The sequence below is a fragment of the Musca domestica genome, unplaced genomic scaffold (assembly GCF_030504385.1).
Source record: "Musca domestica strain aabys unplaced genomic scaffold, Musca_domestica.polishedcontigs.V.1.1 34, whole genome shotgun sequence".
NCBI classification, from domain to species: Eukaryota; Metazoa; Arthropoda; class Insecta; order Diptera; family Muscidae; genus Musca; species Musca domestica.
In genome coordinates this window covers 3167625-3181435 of record NW_026712313.1, presented here as the reverse complement: position 1 = coordinate 3181435, position 13811 = coordinate 3167625, and the positions used below count along the sequence as shown (strand labels likewise).

Below are 13811 nucleotides of genomic sequence, written 5' to 3'. Positions count from 1 at the left end.
AATCTGTTGGACTATTGTGTTTGGAGTATTTGGGAAGGGAAGGATGGCACTAAAAAATACCAAAGTGTCTATCATCTCAAGCAAGCGCATGGCCGGAAATGGGCCAAAATACCGCAGAGCAACATTCGGGCAGCGTGTGATGGTTTCATTGGCCGTTTGAAGGCCATAATTCGTGCCAAAGGTGACAAATTCGAACAAATCTAAACTTATTCAAAAATTTGATGCTATTTCGGACATTTTTTGTTTTTATTCAAGAAAAATTTAAAAAAAAATGTACAAATTATGGCGTTTGACTGTTGCAGTTTTTATATTTCACCCTGTAAATATTCTTAAATATTCACAAAAATAAAACTCTTAAAAGCTACCAAAAACTTAAAGAATCCCTAATTATGCCTTAATTCCTAATTAAGTCTTTCAAAAAATATCCTGAAAAAATTCACAATTTTAAATCTTAAGTCCTTCAGAAAATAATCCTAAACATTTTTCGATTATAGCGCTGATAATTCGTAAAATATGTAGGGAGGAATAGCTTTTCTTTTCTCCATTCAATATTGACTTAGGCGCCTCAAATTGACGTCTACATTTGTTATTAATTGCCTAGGTTGCAGAATCCTTTCTTATGCCACTATACGTGAAGGTCAATCGCGCAACATATATTCATCAGCAATCCTTTACATCATCAAAAGCTTTTAGATACCAAAAAATCTCTCAAACACTTGACTGTTAACAGGAAAAAACAAACTCTCCACCGCACTACCTCCCATAACGGAAAAAACGAAAAGCTTTTCCACTGTTAATGTGTGGCGCCCGAATGGCTGCAACATATAGATACACAACACATCCCCAGTAAGACGACAAATTGGCGCCAAATTTCCCAAGTGAAAATCCTTGAAGTAACGAACGAACAACTAACTCTGCGAACTTTTGTAAAAGAAAAACACATCAACAAAAATCCTTGTCGTGTTCAAAATTCCTGTAGCGTCAGACAAGAGAATGAATAAAAAAAGGAACACTTGTCGTGTTATGTCTTCGTGTCGTGCGTACCAAAAGGAAGCGGAAAGTAACTATGCGGTGCAAGGGAAAAGGAGAGAGAAATTATTACATTCACCCCTCGCAAAGAAGGACACGCATCATCCCTTCCCCGTTTTATGGTAACGTGATGATTGTACTTGCTGGAGGATAATGGAGCGATGCTAGTCGATTGACGGGTATGACGTTATACGGCACGAATAAAATGAAACTTTTATTTTAAAATGGCACAGCGACGTCATTTTGATGGTGTGCACATTGGGATTGTCGAGGAAAAATGTTATGGAAAATGATGCTAATATAAAATATTTTTAAAAAACCTGTACAGTTCTGGTGGCGGTTAAGAAATATTTATCAAAGATAGCTCTAAAAACTGTAAAATCAACGACTACATCTTTATTAATTAAATAACTAAGCAAAGCAGCAGTCATGCCGGGCCTACAATGTGATACCCCACAACACACAATATGTTGAAAGGCCCCTTATCTCCAAATCCAGTTTGGAAGATTTCGTCTTTAAAATTATGTCAAAGAGCCCTGCATAGATGTTACCCTTAGCTTTTTGGCAGAGGGCATTTCCACAATATTTACGCACTCCGTCGTGTTGTTAGGTATTAAAAACAATTTCACACGAAAGATGTTCATTTTACAGCTAAATATAATCCAATGGTTATCAAAAATACTAGACTTCTTCCTGGTATTTAACTCTAACCCCATACAAAATTCCGTGTCGATAGGTTTTTAATTGTGACCCGTAGAGGAAAATTTTAATTTTTTGGTCCATTTGAACCCCTAAGTATACATATTCAAAAAAATAGGCTTTAATTTTGACCCTAACCCCATGCGAAATTTCGTGAGCATCGCACAATAATTGTGAAAAATAGGCTTTAATTCTGACACTAACCCCATGCAAAATTTCGTGAGCATCGCACAATAATTGTGACCTGTGTGTGGAAAAACTTTAGAAAAATTGCTATTCAAAATTGTAAGTCAAATTGAAAACTTCGCATGCGATAAAAAATATGACAGAAATTGAAAAAATTTAACAACAAATATTCAATTTTATTCGCACATTTTTACGAATTTTTCTTCGATTTTTCCTTTTCTGGCAATAGACCATTCCGAATTGATGAGAATTGCGAAAATCAGTCCAGCGGTTTTTGAATTATAAGCGAAATAACTAATATATATTTCTTTTACATATATATTGTACATATTTTGTGATATATCCGATATCTTGCCTCTCAGCATCACAATAATGGTCAGAAGTGACCTGAGCATGTGTTTTCGGCTTAGCCGGGAATAAAATATTTGCGGTTTAATGGAAATATTCACAATTTCTTATATAAGCGTTATGGTCTATTTTACTAGCTTTTTACTAGCTCAGCCCTAACCTTTAACTTTATGCTTACTTTCGTTGATTGGTCTATAATTGTGGCCTGTAGAGCAATAGCAATATCGGAAAATTTTTCTGCTTTTTTGTCAATTTCAACCCCTAAATCCAAAAGAAATACAGGGTGAGATAAAAAACTACAACAAAGATAAACGCCATACTTTATTAATTTATTTTTTTCAAATTTTAGTGAATGAAAGCGAAAAATGTCGGTAATTGCATCAAATTTTAGAATAAGTTTAGTTTTGTTTGAATTGGTCACCTTTGGCACGAATTATGGCCTTCAAAAGGCCAATGGAACCTTCACACGCTGCCCGAATGTTGCTCTGCGGTATTTCAGCAAATTCCCGGCGAAGCGCTTGCTTGAGGTGATCGACACAGTGCCAACCTTGCTTTCCAAAATACTCCAGACACAATGGCCCAACGAATTGGTATCCCGAGATTTTGGTGGCACCCTCCAGAATATTTTCCCCATAATATTCGGCATTTATTCTCATGCAACGGTCGATTAATACGAGCGGAGAGCGGCCATCGGCTGTTGAGTTCTGGTGGACAACTGAAGATGCACATTTTCAGCTGACCTTTTTGGCAAGTAAACACGATAATTTTGTTTGTTTACAAACTGCTGGACAACGAATGTTTTTGCTCATCGGAGAAAACCATCATGAGCCATTTTCAGCCATTGCGACAGGGTTTTCGATCAAGTCGCTTCTTTACTTTTCGAACCAGTCCGACTTTATATAGGTCCAATATAATTTTATCTCCCAATATTCGGTATTTTGATGATCTTAGCGACATTATTCAGCGGAATTGTAACAAATTTCGTATTTGAAGTTCCTAATGGTTTCTATAGCCTCTGACAGAAAACTGTATGGCCATGTAACGGTACCTCCCTAAACTCGGTATTTTGATAATTTTAGCCATATTGAATTGCTTCAAATATCGAATTTTTATATCATAATGGCCTATGACAAAAATTGCATATACACCTCAACATCTTGGTATAGGCCCCAATATAACAGTAACTCCTGTCTTTTCAGTATTTTTTTTCAAGGTTTTTTTAAATGTTGCAAATTCTTTCGAAAGGATGGAGGGTATTCAAAGTTCGATCCGGACACACTTACTGCGTTTTACTTGTTTAAAATATGATTGAAATATCCTTTTAAACAGGATCGTAGCAAGCCAAAATATGCTGCAAATGTATTTGTCATAAAATTCTACAGATCTGTAGGTCCAGCAAAACATTAGAAATGTAAATATTACTTAAACTCGAGGATTTGATAAATGTTTATGTTTGGAGCAAAACGGTTTGTGCTGTACCAAGCCATAAGTCATTCAAAAAAAAAAAAAACAAGTTAAAAAGCCGCTGGTCCGAACTTTGAATGCCCTCCACCATTTTGAACAACTTTGGGAATTTTCAAAAAAAAAATCCGTTAAAAATTCCTTTAAATTCTTAAAAATACCGAATACAGCCGTTATATTTGGGTCTATACGACGTGGACCTACATAGGCTTTGTTTGTCATAAATAAACGGTGATTAATTTAGCTAAAATCATCAAAATACCGTATATAGGGAGGTACGGTTATATCGGAGCTATACGAAGACCTGGACCTGCATAGACAATATTTTGTCACAGGATGTAGCTTCCATTACGAACTTCAAATACGACATCTCAAACAATTTCAGTAAGTATAGTACCTAAAATCGTCCAGATACCAAATATAGGGAGGTACTGAAAACTAGGGCCTATACGAAGATCTGGACCTACATAGACAATTTTCTGTCACAAACTGTAGTTCCCATTACGAACTTTAAATACTTAATTTGAAACTACTCCGGTCAGTAATGTCGCTAAAATCATCAAAATACCGAATATCGAGAGGTACAGTTATATGGGGGCTATACGAAAACGTGAACCTGCACAGACAATTTTCTGTCTTAGGCTGTAGTATCCATTTCGAACTTCAAATACCAAATTTGAAACAATTCCGGTGAATAATGTCGCTAACATCATCAAATTATCGAATATAGGGAGGTACTGTTATATGGCGCCTATAAGAAAACGTGGACCTACACAGGCAATTCTCTGTCATTGGATTTAATATCCATTTCTAACTTCAAATACCAAATTTGAAATTTTGTGAATAATGTCGCTAAAATCCTCAAAATACCGAATATAGGGAGGTACCGTTATATGGGGGCTATACGAAAACGTAGACCGGCATGGCCCATTTACGACCTTAATATGCCTACTGATAAACTATGCATGTGTGCAAATTTTTAGCCTTCTATCTCACTTCGTTCGAAAGATGGCGTGATTATAACATACAGACGGACAGACAGACTGACTGACAACGCTAGATCATCCTAGAATTTTTCGCTGATCCAGAATATATATACTTTGTAGGGTCTATTATGAATATTTCGAGGAGTTACAAACGGAATGACAAAGTTAATATACCCTCCATATGTAGAATGGTTGAGGGTATAAAAATGGTGTAGGTCCGGTTATACATCAAAAATCCTAATATTACCTAAACTTCAGAATTTTTTAAATATATTAAACATATTAAGGATCAGAGAGGTTTATTTAAAAATCTCAAAAAAAGAATTCCTTTTGAAGGATGACGTCAAAAACTAAAATATCAAATTTCACCATAAGTCATCAAGGAAAATAATTCCTCTTTTCGGTTACATTATATATGTCACCATATTTGTTTTAACAATTTAAAAACCCTGATTTCACCAGCCATATATCAAGTTCTTATATCCCATAGCATATTTTGGCTTATTTCCAGCCTTTTCTCTTATTTTTAAATCGGGGTTAAAGTCACCCCCAGAAGTTCTCATTTTCCACTGATGTATACACCTACATTATTTCGTCATTACCAACCCACTGTGTTGTGCTGCTATACTCCTCCAGTAACAACAAAAAACACCACACACGCACACTCACACTCACGCATACGAATCGGGGAAAACTAAATATCGCCGCTCACACAATCATCGTTCGCTTTTCAATTTTCCGTTTCGGCTGAGCTTCTTCCGTCGACAACATTGGCTGTTACAATCAGTTGCTCGTCAATTTAGATAGCGTTTGCATCGTAACGAACAATTTTTTCTCTGGGAAGAATTTTGAAACGACAGAAAGATTTTCAATTAGAAAATTTGAAAAAAAAAAGAAATTATTAAAAAGAAAACAATTTATTTTTTGCAAAAAAAAAATAAATAAATAAAACAAGCATTTACATTTGTGTTTTTGAAATATTTATTTATTGTTAGAGAGAAATATCCAGTGCATTTAAGTTGTATTACGAATTTTTTGAACGTGAATAATTAGTTTTTATTGAGAAAAGAAAACAACAACAACAAACAAAAGTTTCCATTTCATTTAGAACAACAAAGTGTCAATCAAAAAAATTTGTTGTGTTTTGAAATAACACAAAGGCGAATAACTCACAAAAACTTGTCAATTTAGACAAGTTTAAAATCAAATTTTTGCAAAAAAAAAAGAAACGAAATATAGTTTTTGGTGTATTTGACACTAAATACCGTTACCAAGAACCATCCGGATATCAAAAAATGTCCATGAATATGAAAATGATGATTATGGGAGTATTTCTTTTGGCAGCTGTTTTAAAAACCAAAGGTTAGTATTTGACACAAATTGTTTAGATATATTGACTGTATCCAACAAAGGAATATATGAAGAATCTGAATTTTTGAAAAAGAAATGCATTTTGAAATCTTTTGAGGGTCCCACCAGCCAAAAAACTAATTTTTCGATATAAAATTTTAAAAAAATTTAAAAAAAAAAAAAATAAATTCGGAGGCGACCTAAGCCAGGCCCTATGAATGCGACCCGATTTAAGGAGAACTTATCATTTGTCATCAACAATAATTTGGTCAATTCTCCCGAGTGCGTAAAATATCCCGAGATGATATAATGCGACAAAATCCCTTACATAATTGAGTGATTCGAAATCGGAGTAATGGTGTATTAGGTCAGTAGAGCGCAACCTCAATAATGGTTGGAGTTTTCGGGCAATAGTTTTTGTTGGTCGTCTATAAGTATGAATGATATGACCCATTTTCAACATAAAACAAGTAATAAAGGATATAGTCATGCGGGGCCAATCATGTGATACCCTACAACACTACAATATGTTAGAAGCTCCCTTATGTCCAAATTCATTTTGAAAGATTTAGTTTTTGAAATTATGTCACGGAGCACTGCCCAGCACTGTCATTAACTATCTTCTCAGTCGTGTCGATTGGCTTCAATTGTGTGATCAGGAAAATCTTTTTCATTTTTGGTTTTTTGAACCCCTAAATCTCTAAATTTACACTCATCTATATGATTTGCTGGTCTGCGATATTGTTTATATTCGTCAACGAAATCAGTATAAAAAAGCCAGCAGTTTGCCATTTGTGTATTTTGGATTTTGCCTGTAAGTTATTTTCAGCGTTTAGATAGAATGAAATTTTGGCATTTTTCACACAAAAGTAGTGGTCGATTCTACTCGCTGTCCTAAACTCTAACTTCATGTGAGATTTCGTGTCATTTGGATTCTATTTGTGACCTTTATAACGGCTGAAAAATCAGAAACATGTTAGACCTAGCCCTTCTGATCCAAACCCTACCCTTGTGAAAATTTTTGTGAGGATCGGACGATAATTGCAATCGGTATATAATAACACCAACCTGTGTTGTAAGGTGAAAACTATTACAAAATATACACTTCAATATTATGAGTTGAAAAAATCGCATGCGATAAAAAATATGAAAAAATAAAAAAATGTCACAAAATACTGCAAAATCTATGTTAACATCATTATTGATATCTTTTTATGCGATTTTTTTATACCAAGAGGGCATTCTGAATTGACAAAATTTATCAAAATCGGCCCAGTCATTCTTGAGATATAAGCTTCTAGCTAACATCCCCTTCTTTGTATGTACACATTGTATATATTTCGCCATATAAATCCGATATATTTACTATAGGTATCTATGTAACGGTCAGATTTGTCCTGTTTGTTTATTTGTGATTTCGCCGGGACTAAAAATATTCGCGGTTTAATGGAAAATTTGACTTTTGTTTAACACAAATGTAATAGTCTTTTTTACTTTTTTACAAATACATAGCTGGATCGACTCAGTTCAGCGAGATATATACTTTCCTATGTGGGAAACCAATATTTCGAGGTGTTACATAATTTTTGGTTCAATCAAACGTATAATACACCCAACACATAGTGTTGTGGGGTATAAAAACCGGCCGGGCCGAACTTTTAATATCCTCCACCTTAGGTTAAAGGAAACATTAGAACCCATTATCACCCACAAATAAGAATTTTTAGACAAATTGGTGAGAAAATATGGCAAAAATCAGCAAAGTACCGAATATCGGGAAGTACCGCTATATGGGGGCTATACCACAACGTGGACTTATATATACAATGTTTTGCCACCGGGGCCAGAACCCATTGGGACTAACAAATACCAATTTTTAGACAAATCCATGAAAAAATGTGGCGAAAATCATCAATATACCGAATATCGGGAGGTACCGTTATATAGGAACTACACCAAAACATGAACCGATATATCTCATTCTTAAGTTTCAGTGCCAACCATCCTAGACCCAGACGAACGGACAGACAAACGGAGATCGTTAAATCGACATAGAATTTTATGCTGATTATGAATATATGTACTTTATGGTGGCTACGACGAATATTTAATTAAAAAATGTTGACCCTTTGTGGGGGAGTTAACAGAAGGAGGAGGAGGTCATATATCACACATCTTATTATTTCAACTAACCCAAGGTTTGATGTGAGATTTGAAGATAATTGGAATCTAACATCACACTATATAAAAGTAAAATTTATTAAAAATTTTGACCCTTTTTGGGGGAGATATCAAAAGGATTGGACCGATATATTTGATCTTCACATTAGATCTTGGGTTAATAGAAATATTATTATGTGGTAATTTAAAGACAATCAGACACATACATCACATTTTATAAGCGTTATAATTATTCAAAATTTTAACCCTTTGTGGGGGAGATACATCGCTCGATTGACTCCAAATGTCCTGAAACGGATTTGGTCCATACGGATTTGGTCCGATAAAGTTCATAGATTACCGAAATTATAAGCGTTTTAATTTTACCGACTTTTGTCAGTAACTCAAAAAAGGTTAGATAATTGCACTACTGGCGTCTAAAACTATTATTTTTATGAGGCACGTTTTAGTCGTATCAAATGACATATACCCTCTCTAGCCATATGACTGTTGGTATAAAAAATGTACGTGGTGACACAAAATGGGTACTTATCTGTCGCTATTGTCTTCGACGGCTCCTTCAATGCAAAATTTTGCTTTGATAATGTCCCTTAGTTATGTCCTTGAATATTCCATAATTTTAGTCATTAGACCCTTAGTCAATTTGACCTTTGCTAGCTTAATGACATCTTAATAAGTTTATAGACTAATTACTGCTTGTCGTGACCACTCCTAAGTGTTCGCCTAAGTCATTTGTAAATATTAAATAAGATTTGTAAGAAGTGTAAGGATTGTAAGGATACATTAACCTTTACTTAAATTGCGAAATGCCTTCAACTCTGTTATTTGTTTTTAATTGCAACATGTAGTAATTGCTGAAAATGAAATGCTAAAATTGAACAGGATTCGATTAAATGCAAGGAAAGTAATTGCATAAAACAATAGAAAAGAGAGTTTACGATAATAACAGCCATTTATTGACACAATGTGTTTTGAAAAAAAGTCCCCTTTATTAAACCCTCGGACATATGGCATTTTATACGGTCAAAACGTGTCTAGTCGAAATAACGGTTTTATACCCTAAGTCTCTTTGGACCAAATCCGTTTCAGAACATTTGGAGTCGATCTAGCGATGTCCGTCCATCTGTCTGGCTGGTTGATACACACAATAACTCTCGAAATTTTCAAAAAAATATAATTTTTGCACAGAAAGAGATACGATAATCCGATTTTGCTCCATTGTTACAAATCTTAATATTTGTGTCGGTGCTAGGTCTGGTACGAAAATGGATAAAATCAATTAAGGTCAAAATTTTAAATAACTACAACTCTTATAAAATGTGATGTAAGAGTCCAATTGTCTTCAAATTTCACACATCCCAATATTTATATTAACTCGCTCCTTCTGGTACCTCCCCCAAAAATGGTCGAAATTTCCAAAAAAAAATATTTTTTGCACAGAAAGAGAAAAGCTAATCCGATTTTGCTTCAACTTTGTAAAATCCTAATATTTGCGTCAGTGCTAGGTCTGGTGCGAAAATGGACAATATCGGTCCACTCCATCAAGTACCTCCCACACAAATGGTTAAAATTTCGAATAATTACAACTCTCATAAAATGTGATGTAAAAGTCCGATTGTCTTCAAATTTCACACGTCCCAATAATTTTATTAATCCAAGGTCTGGTGTAAAAATCGGTCCACTCCTTCTGGTACCTCCCCACAAAAGATCAGAATTTTAAAAAAAAAAATATTTTTTCTGCACAGAAAGATCCAATTTTTGCAAATCCTAATATTTACGCCAGTTCTAGGTCAGGTGCAAAAATTGATAATATCGGTCCACTTTTCTAGCATTAATTGTAACTTATAAAATTCTCACAAAAATAATGAAACAATATTTTTCTTCATTTCCAATTAAAAAATGTGTATTTTTACGTCAAATGTTGTTTTATTCAACATTCCGCCAACCCCCCACCTGGGACCATTTCCGTAACTAATAAAAAGTACTTCCATCAATCGTCTCCCATAATTAAATCCTCTTTATGGGAATAAACTCATTAAGAATAGCACACCTATTCGTCGTTCTTTTTCTTCTTCTTCTTACACAATCGGCAATTTACAATTGTAGCCAAATTATAAACAAAACAAAAAATAAAAACAACATTAAAAAATACAATTGAGAAGGAAAAAATCTACATCAGATGACCAACCCACTTCTTTGAACTAAAAAAAATTCACATCGAGAGCATAATTTCCAACGCCAAAAAAAAAACATGCAAATTAACAACAAAGTCATGCAAAAACAAATTAACAAGAAATTTAAATTTATTTCTTGCGCTGTGTAATTACATCCAGTCTATGAAGGTCAAGTACTCGCATGATCATTATCACCTTTATCGGCTGTGATGTGCGGTTGAGTTTCATGATCAACCTCACCTGATGCCACACACGCACACCGAAGACATACCCAAAGTAAAAACTGAAAACAGAAAGGAAATGAAATTTAGTTTCAATTTTTTTTTTCGATGATGTGTAAAATTGGAAATATCCAAACAAATTTGTGTACAACATTTGTAAACAAGTCTGCACTAAATAACCAATTGTACAGTGGTTAGAAGTGATTATAATATTGTTTATTAAAGAAAATATTTAGAGGCTGCAGGAGGATTTTTTCATATCAGACTTCAAAAAGGTTTCTGAATTGTACAATTAACTTGAAAAGTAGACTAGTATTTTAAAGACTGGAATTTTCCAGGATTTTTTTAAACCTAATACAAATATTATATAGTTTTATTTAAAGTATTATCAGAGCTATAATTGTAGAGTTTTAGAGATTATTTTTTCGAGAAAATCAGAGGAACTCAAAGTCGGCTTTAAAATTAATTTTAAGAATATTTTCACTGCAAGGACTTTTTTAAAATATTTTTCTAAGAACGTGAACTCATAAAAATATTATAAAGGACAATGAAATCGTAAACGTGAATTTTAAAGAGTATTTTTCCAAGGATTATTAGAGGATCTAGACGGGCTTTTTTTTAGAAAAATTTTTTTAAAGGACTGTAAAAGGATCTTAAAAGCCTTTTTTAGGAATAATTTTGAGGATAGCCAAACTTGGAACTAAACTTAGATTTCTTGGAATATTTTTGAAGATTTGTCTGCAGAAAGATCATCAGAAAAACTAAACGTGAATTTTAATTTTTGAAAATTATCGAAGGAGTGTCAAAGCTAAAATCGTATAATTTTTGAGGTACTATAGATGACGTTTAAATTAAATTCTAAACAATAGTTTTGAAAGATTATCGGAGAACCTAAATATGGAGGAACTATATTAGTTTTTTATACACTGCATGATACATAAGATTTTAACAGAATTTTTTAAGGACAATTTTTTTTTTTGGACAATTTACAAATTCTTTCCAAATTGTGGAGGGTATTCAAAGTTCGGCCCAGCCGAACTAACTGCTTTGTTATTTGTTTTTTAGCATTTTAAACGCTATCAGAGAGATTAAATAGAAGAACTAACAGAAAAACTAGACCATGATTTTTAAAAAATTCTTTAAAGGACTATCAAAAGAATTAAATTTTAGTTTTTAAGATATTTTTAGGGACCGTCGAGGGAACTCAACGTGAATTTAAAAAAAAAAATGTTTGAAGGACTATCGGAGGAACTAAAAGTGAAATTTTTAAGAATATTTTTTTGAAGCAATTAGAAGAATAGAACCTGGATTAGGACATTTTTGGAATGTTATCAGAGCTACAATCGTGTATTTGAAAGCAAAACATTTTATGGGACTATCAGAGAAACTAATCCTTCGGAATATTTTTGGAGGGAGTAACTCAACTTAGTTTTTTTTTTATTTTCGGTGAAATCTCAGAGACAGACCTTTTTTAAAGGCTTGGATTTTTGAAAAATATTTTTATAGAATATCAGGGATATAATAGTGGACTTTTATGACCTACAACACTTTGTGTTGGGAGTATTATAAGTTTGATTGGGCCAAAAATTATGTAACACCCCGAAATATTGGTTTCCCATATAGGAAAGTATATATGGATCTTCCTATCTCGCCGAGCTTAGTCGATCTAGCTATGTATGTCCGTCCGTCCTTCTGTCCGTCCGTCTGTCCATTTTAATTTGTAACCATTCTATAGGTCGCAATTATGGCCCGATATTCGCGAAATTTAGAATGGAGGTGGGGCTAGAGCCATAATAGAATCCCACTGGAGGTAATCGCATAATATATAGGGGTTTAAATTGACCAAAAACTAAAAAATTTCCTGATTTTGCAGTTGCTCTACGGGTCGCAATTATAGACCAATCGAAATCTCGCGTTAAGTTTGATTTTACGATAGCGGGTAAAATGGACCACTACTTTTGATAGAAAAAATACCAATATTTCCATTCTACCGAAACACTGAAAATAATCTACATGCGAAATCCAAAATACAAAAAATCTGAACTTCTGGCTGTTTATTCTGATTTAATTGACGAATATTGCCATATCATATAGACGAGGGAGAAGGAAGCGAGATAGACCCATAGTTACTTTTGAAGATATTCATGGAACTACTTCCTGAGTCGATTTATTTTTTGTGAACAATAAATGCGACCTGAAGCATTTATTATCCCATTGACATGAGTTTTTCCAAACAATATTTGTTTGGCCCAAGGAGGAACCCTATTGAAATTGGTGAGAATCGGTTCATATTTAAATATATCTCCCATATATATTCAACCGATTTCGGGTTAATCGGCCAATATCAGTCCAAGTGACCTGAATTTTGGCACATCCGAATTGAGTCTAGAAGCAAGAACATCAAATTTGGAGAAAATCGGTTCAGACATAGATGTAGCTGTCATATGTATGTTTCATCCGATTTAGGGTTTTAAGTCCCTTACATGAGTAATATGTACTCCTAAGGAATATTATATGGTACCAGATATCATATACAGCCCAGAAATACCTCTGACAAATTTTATCGAGACCGGATCAGATTTGGATATAGCTCCCCTACATATCGTTATCCGATATCAAGTTTATTGGGTACAAAATGGCTAATATCAGCCCAAATGAACAGAAATTTGGCTGTTCCGTACAAGTACTTCAAATTTGGTGAAAATCGGTTCAGATATAGCTATAGGTCCCATATATATGTTTCATCCGAATTGGTGTTTAAGTCCCTCACATTCGTAATATGCATTCGACAACAATGATATTTGATACCAGATATCAGATACAGCCCAGAAATAGCTCTACCAAATTATATTAGGATCGGTTCAGATTTGGATATAGCTCCTGGGCTAATTGTTCACCAAATAGCCAATATCCGTCTGAAAGTCTGTAATTTTGGCACATCCGATCGAATTCAGTATAGAAGCAAGTAGATCAAATTTGTATAAAATCCGTTTCATTTGATTTGGTCTTTAAGTCGCTCACATTCGTAATATGAATTTGACAACAATGATTTAGAGTTCGGAAATATCTTTGCCAAATTTTAACGAGACCGGCTAAGATTTAGATATAGCTCCCATATCCGATTTCAGGTTTATTGTACAAATAATGGCTAATATCAGCCCAAATGGAGTGAATTT

The 13811-nt window shown here is 33.9% G+C and overlaps 1 protein-coding gene across 1 annotated transcript in view; it reads left to right on the top strand.

Moving 5' to 3' along the window:
- The first annotated feature begins 5639 nt into the window (after positions 1-5639).
- The window catches only part of LOC101887345 (uncharacterized), a 33074-nt gene continuing 24902 nt past the window's right edge, over positions 5640-13811 (top strand). Inside the window, exon 1 of the mRNA XM_005185479.4 lies at positions 5640-6071. Coding sequence (XP_005185536.1) covers positions 6005-6071 — 67 coding nt within the window. The 5' untranslated portion in view covers positions 5640-6004. The remainder of the gene's footprint in view (positions 6072-13811) is intronic.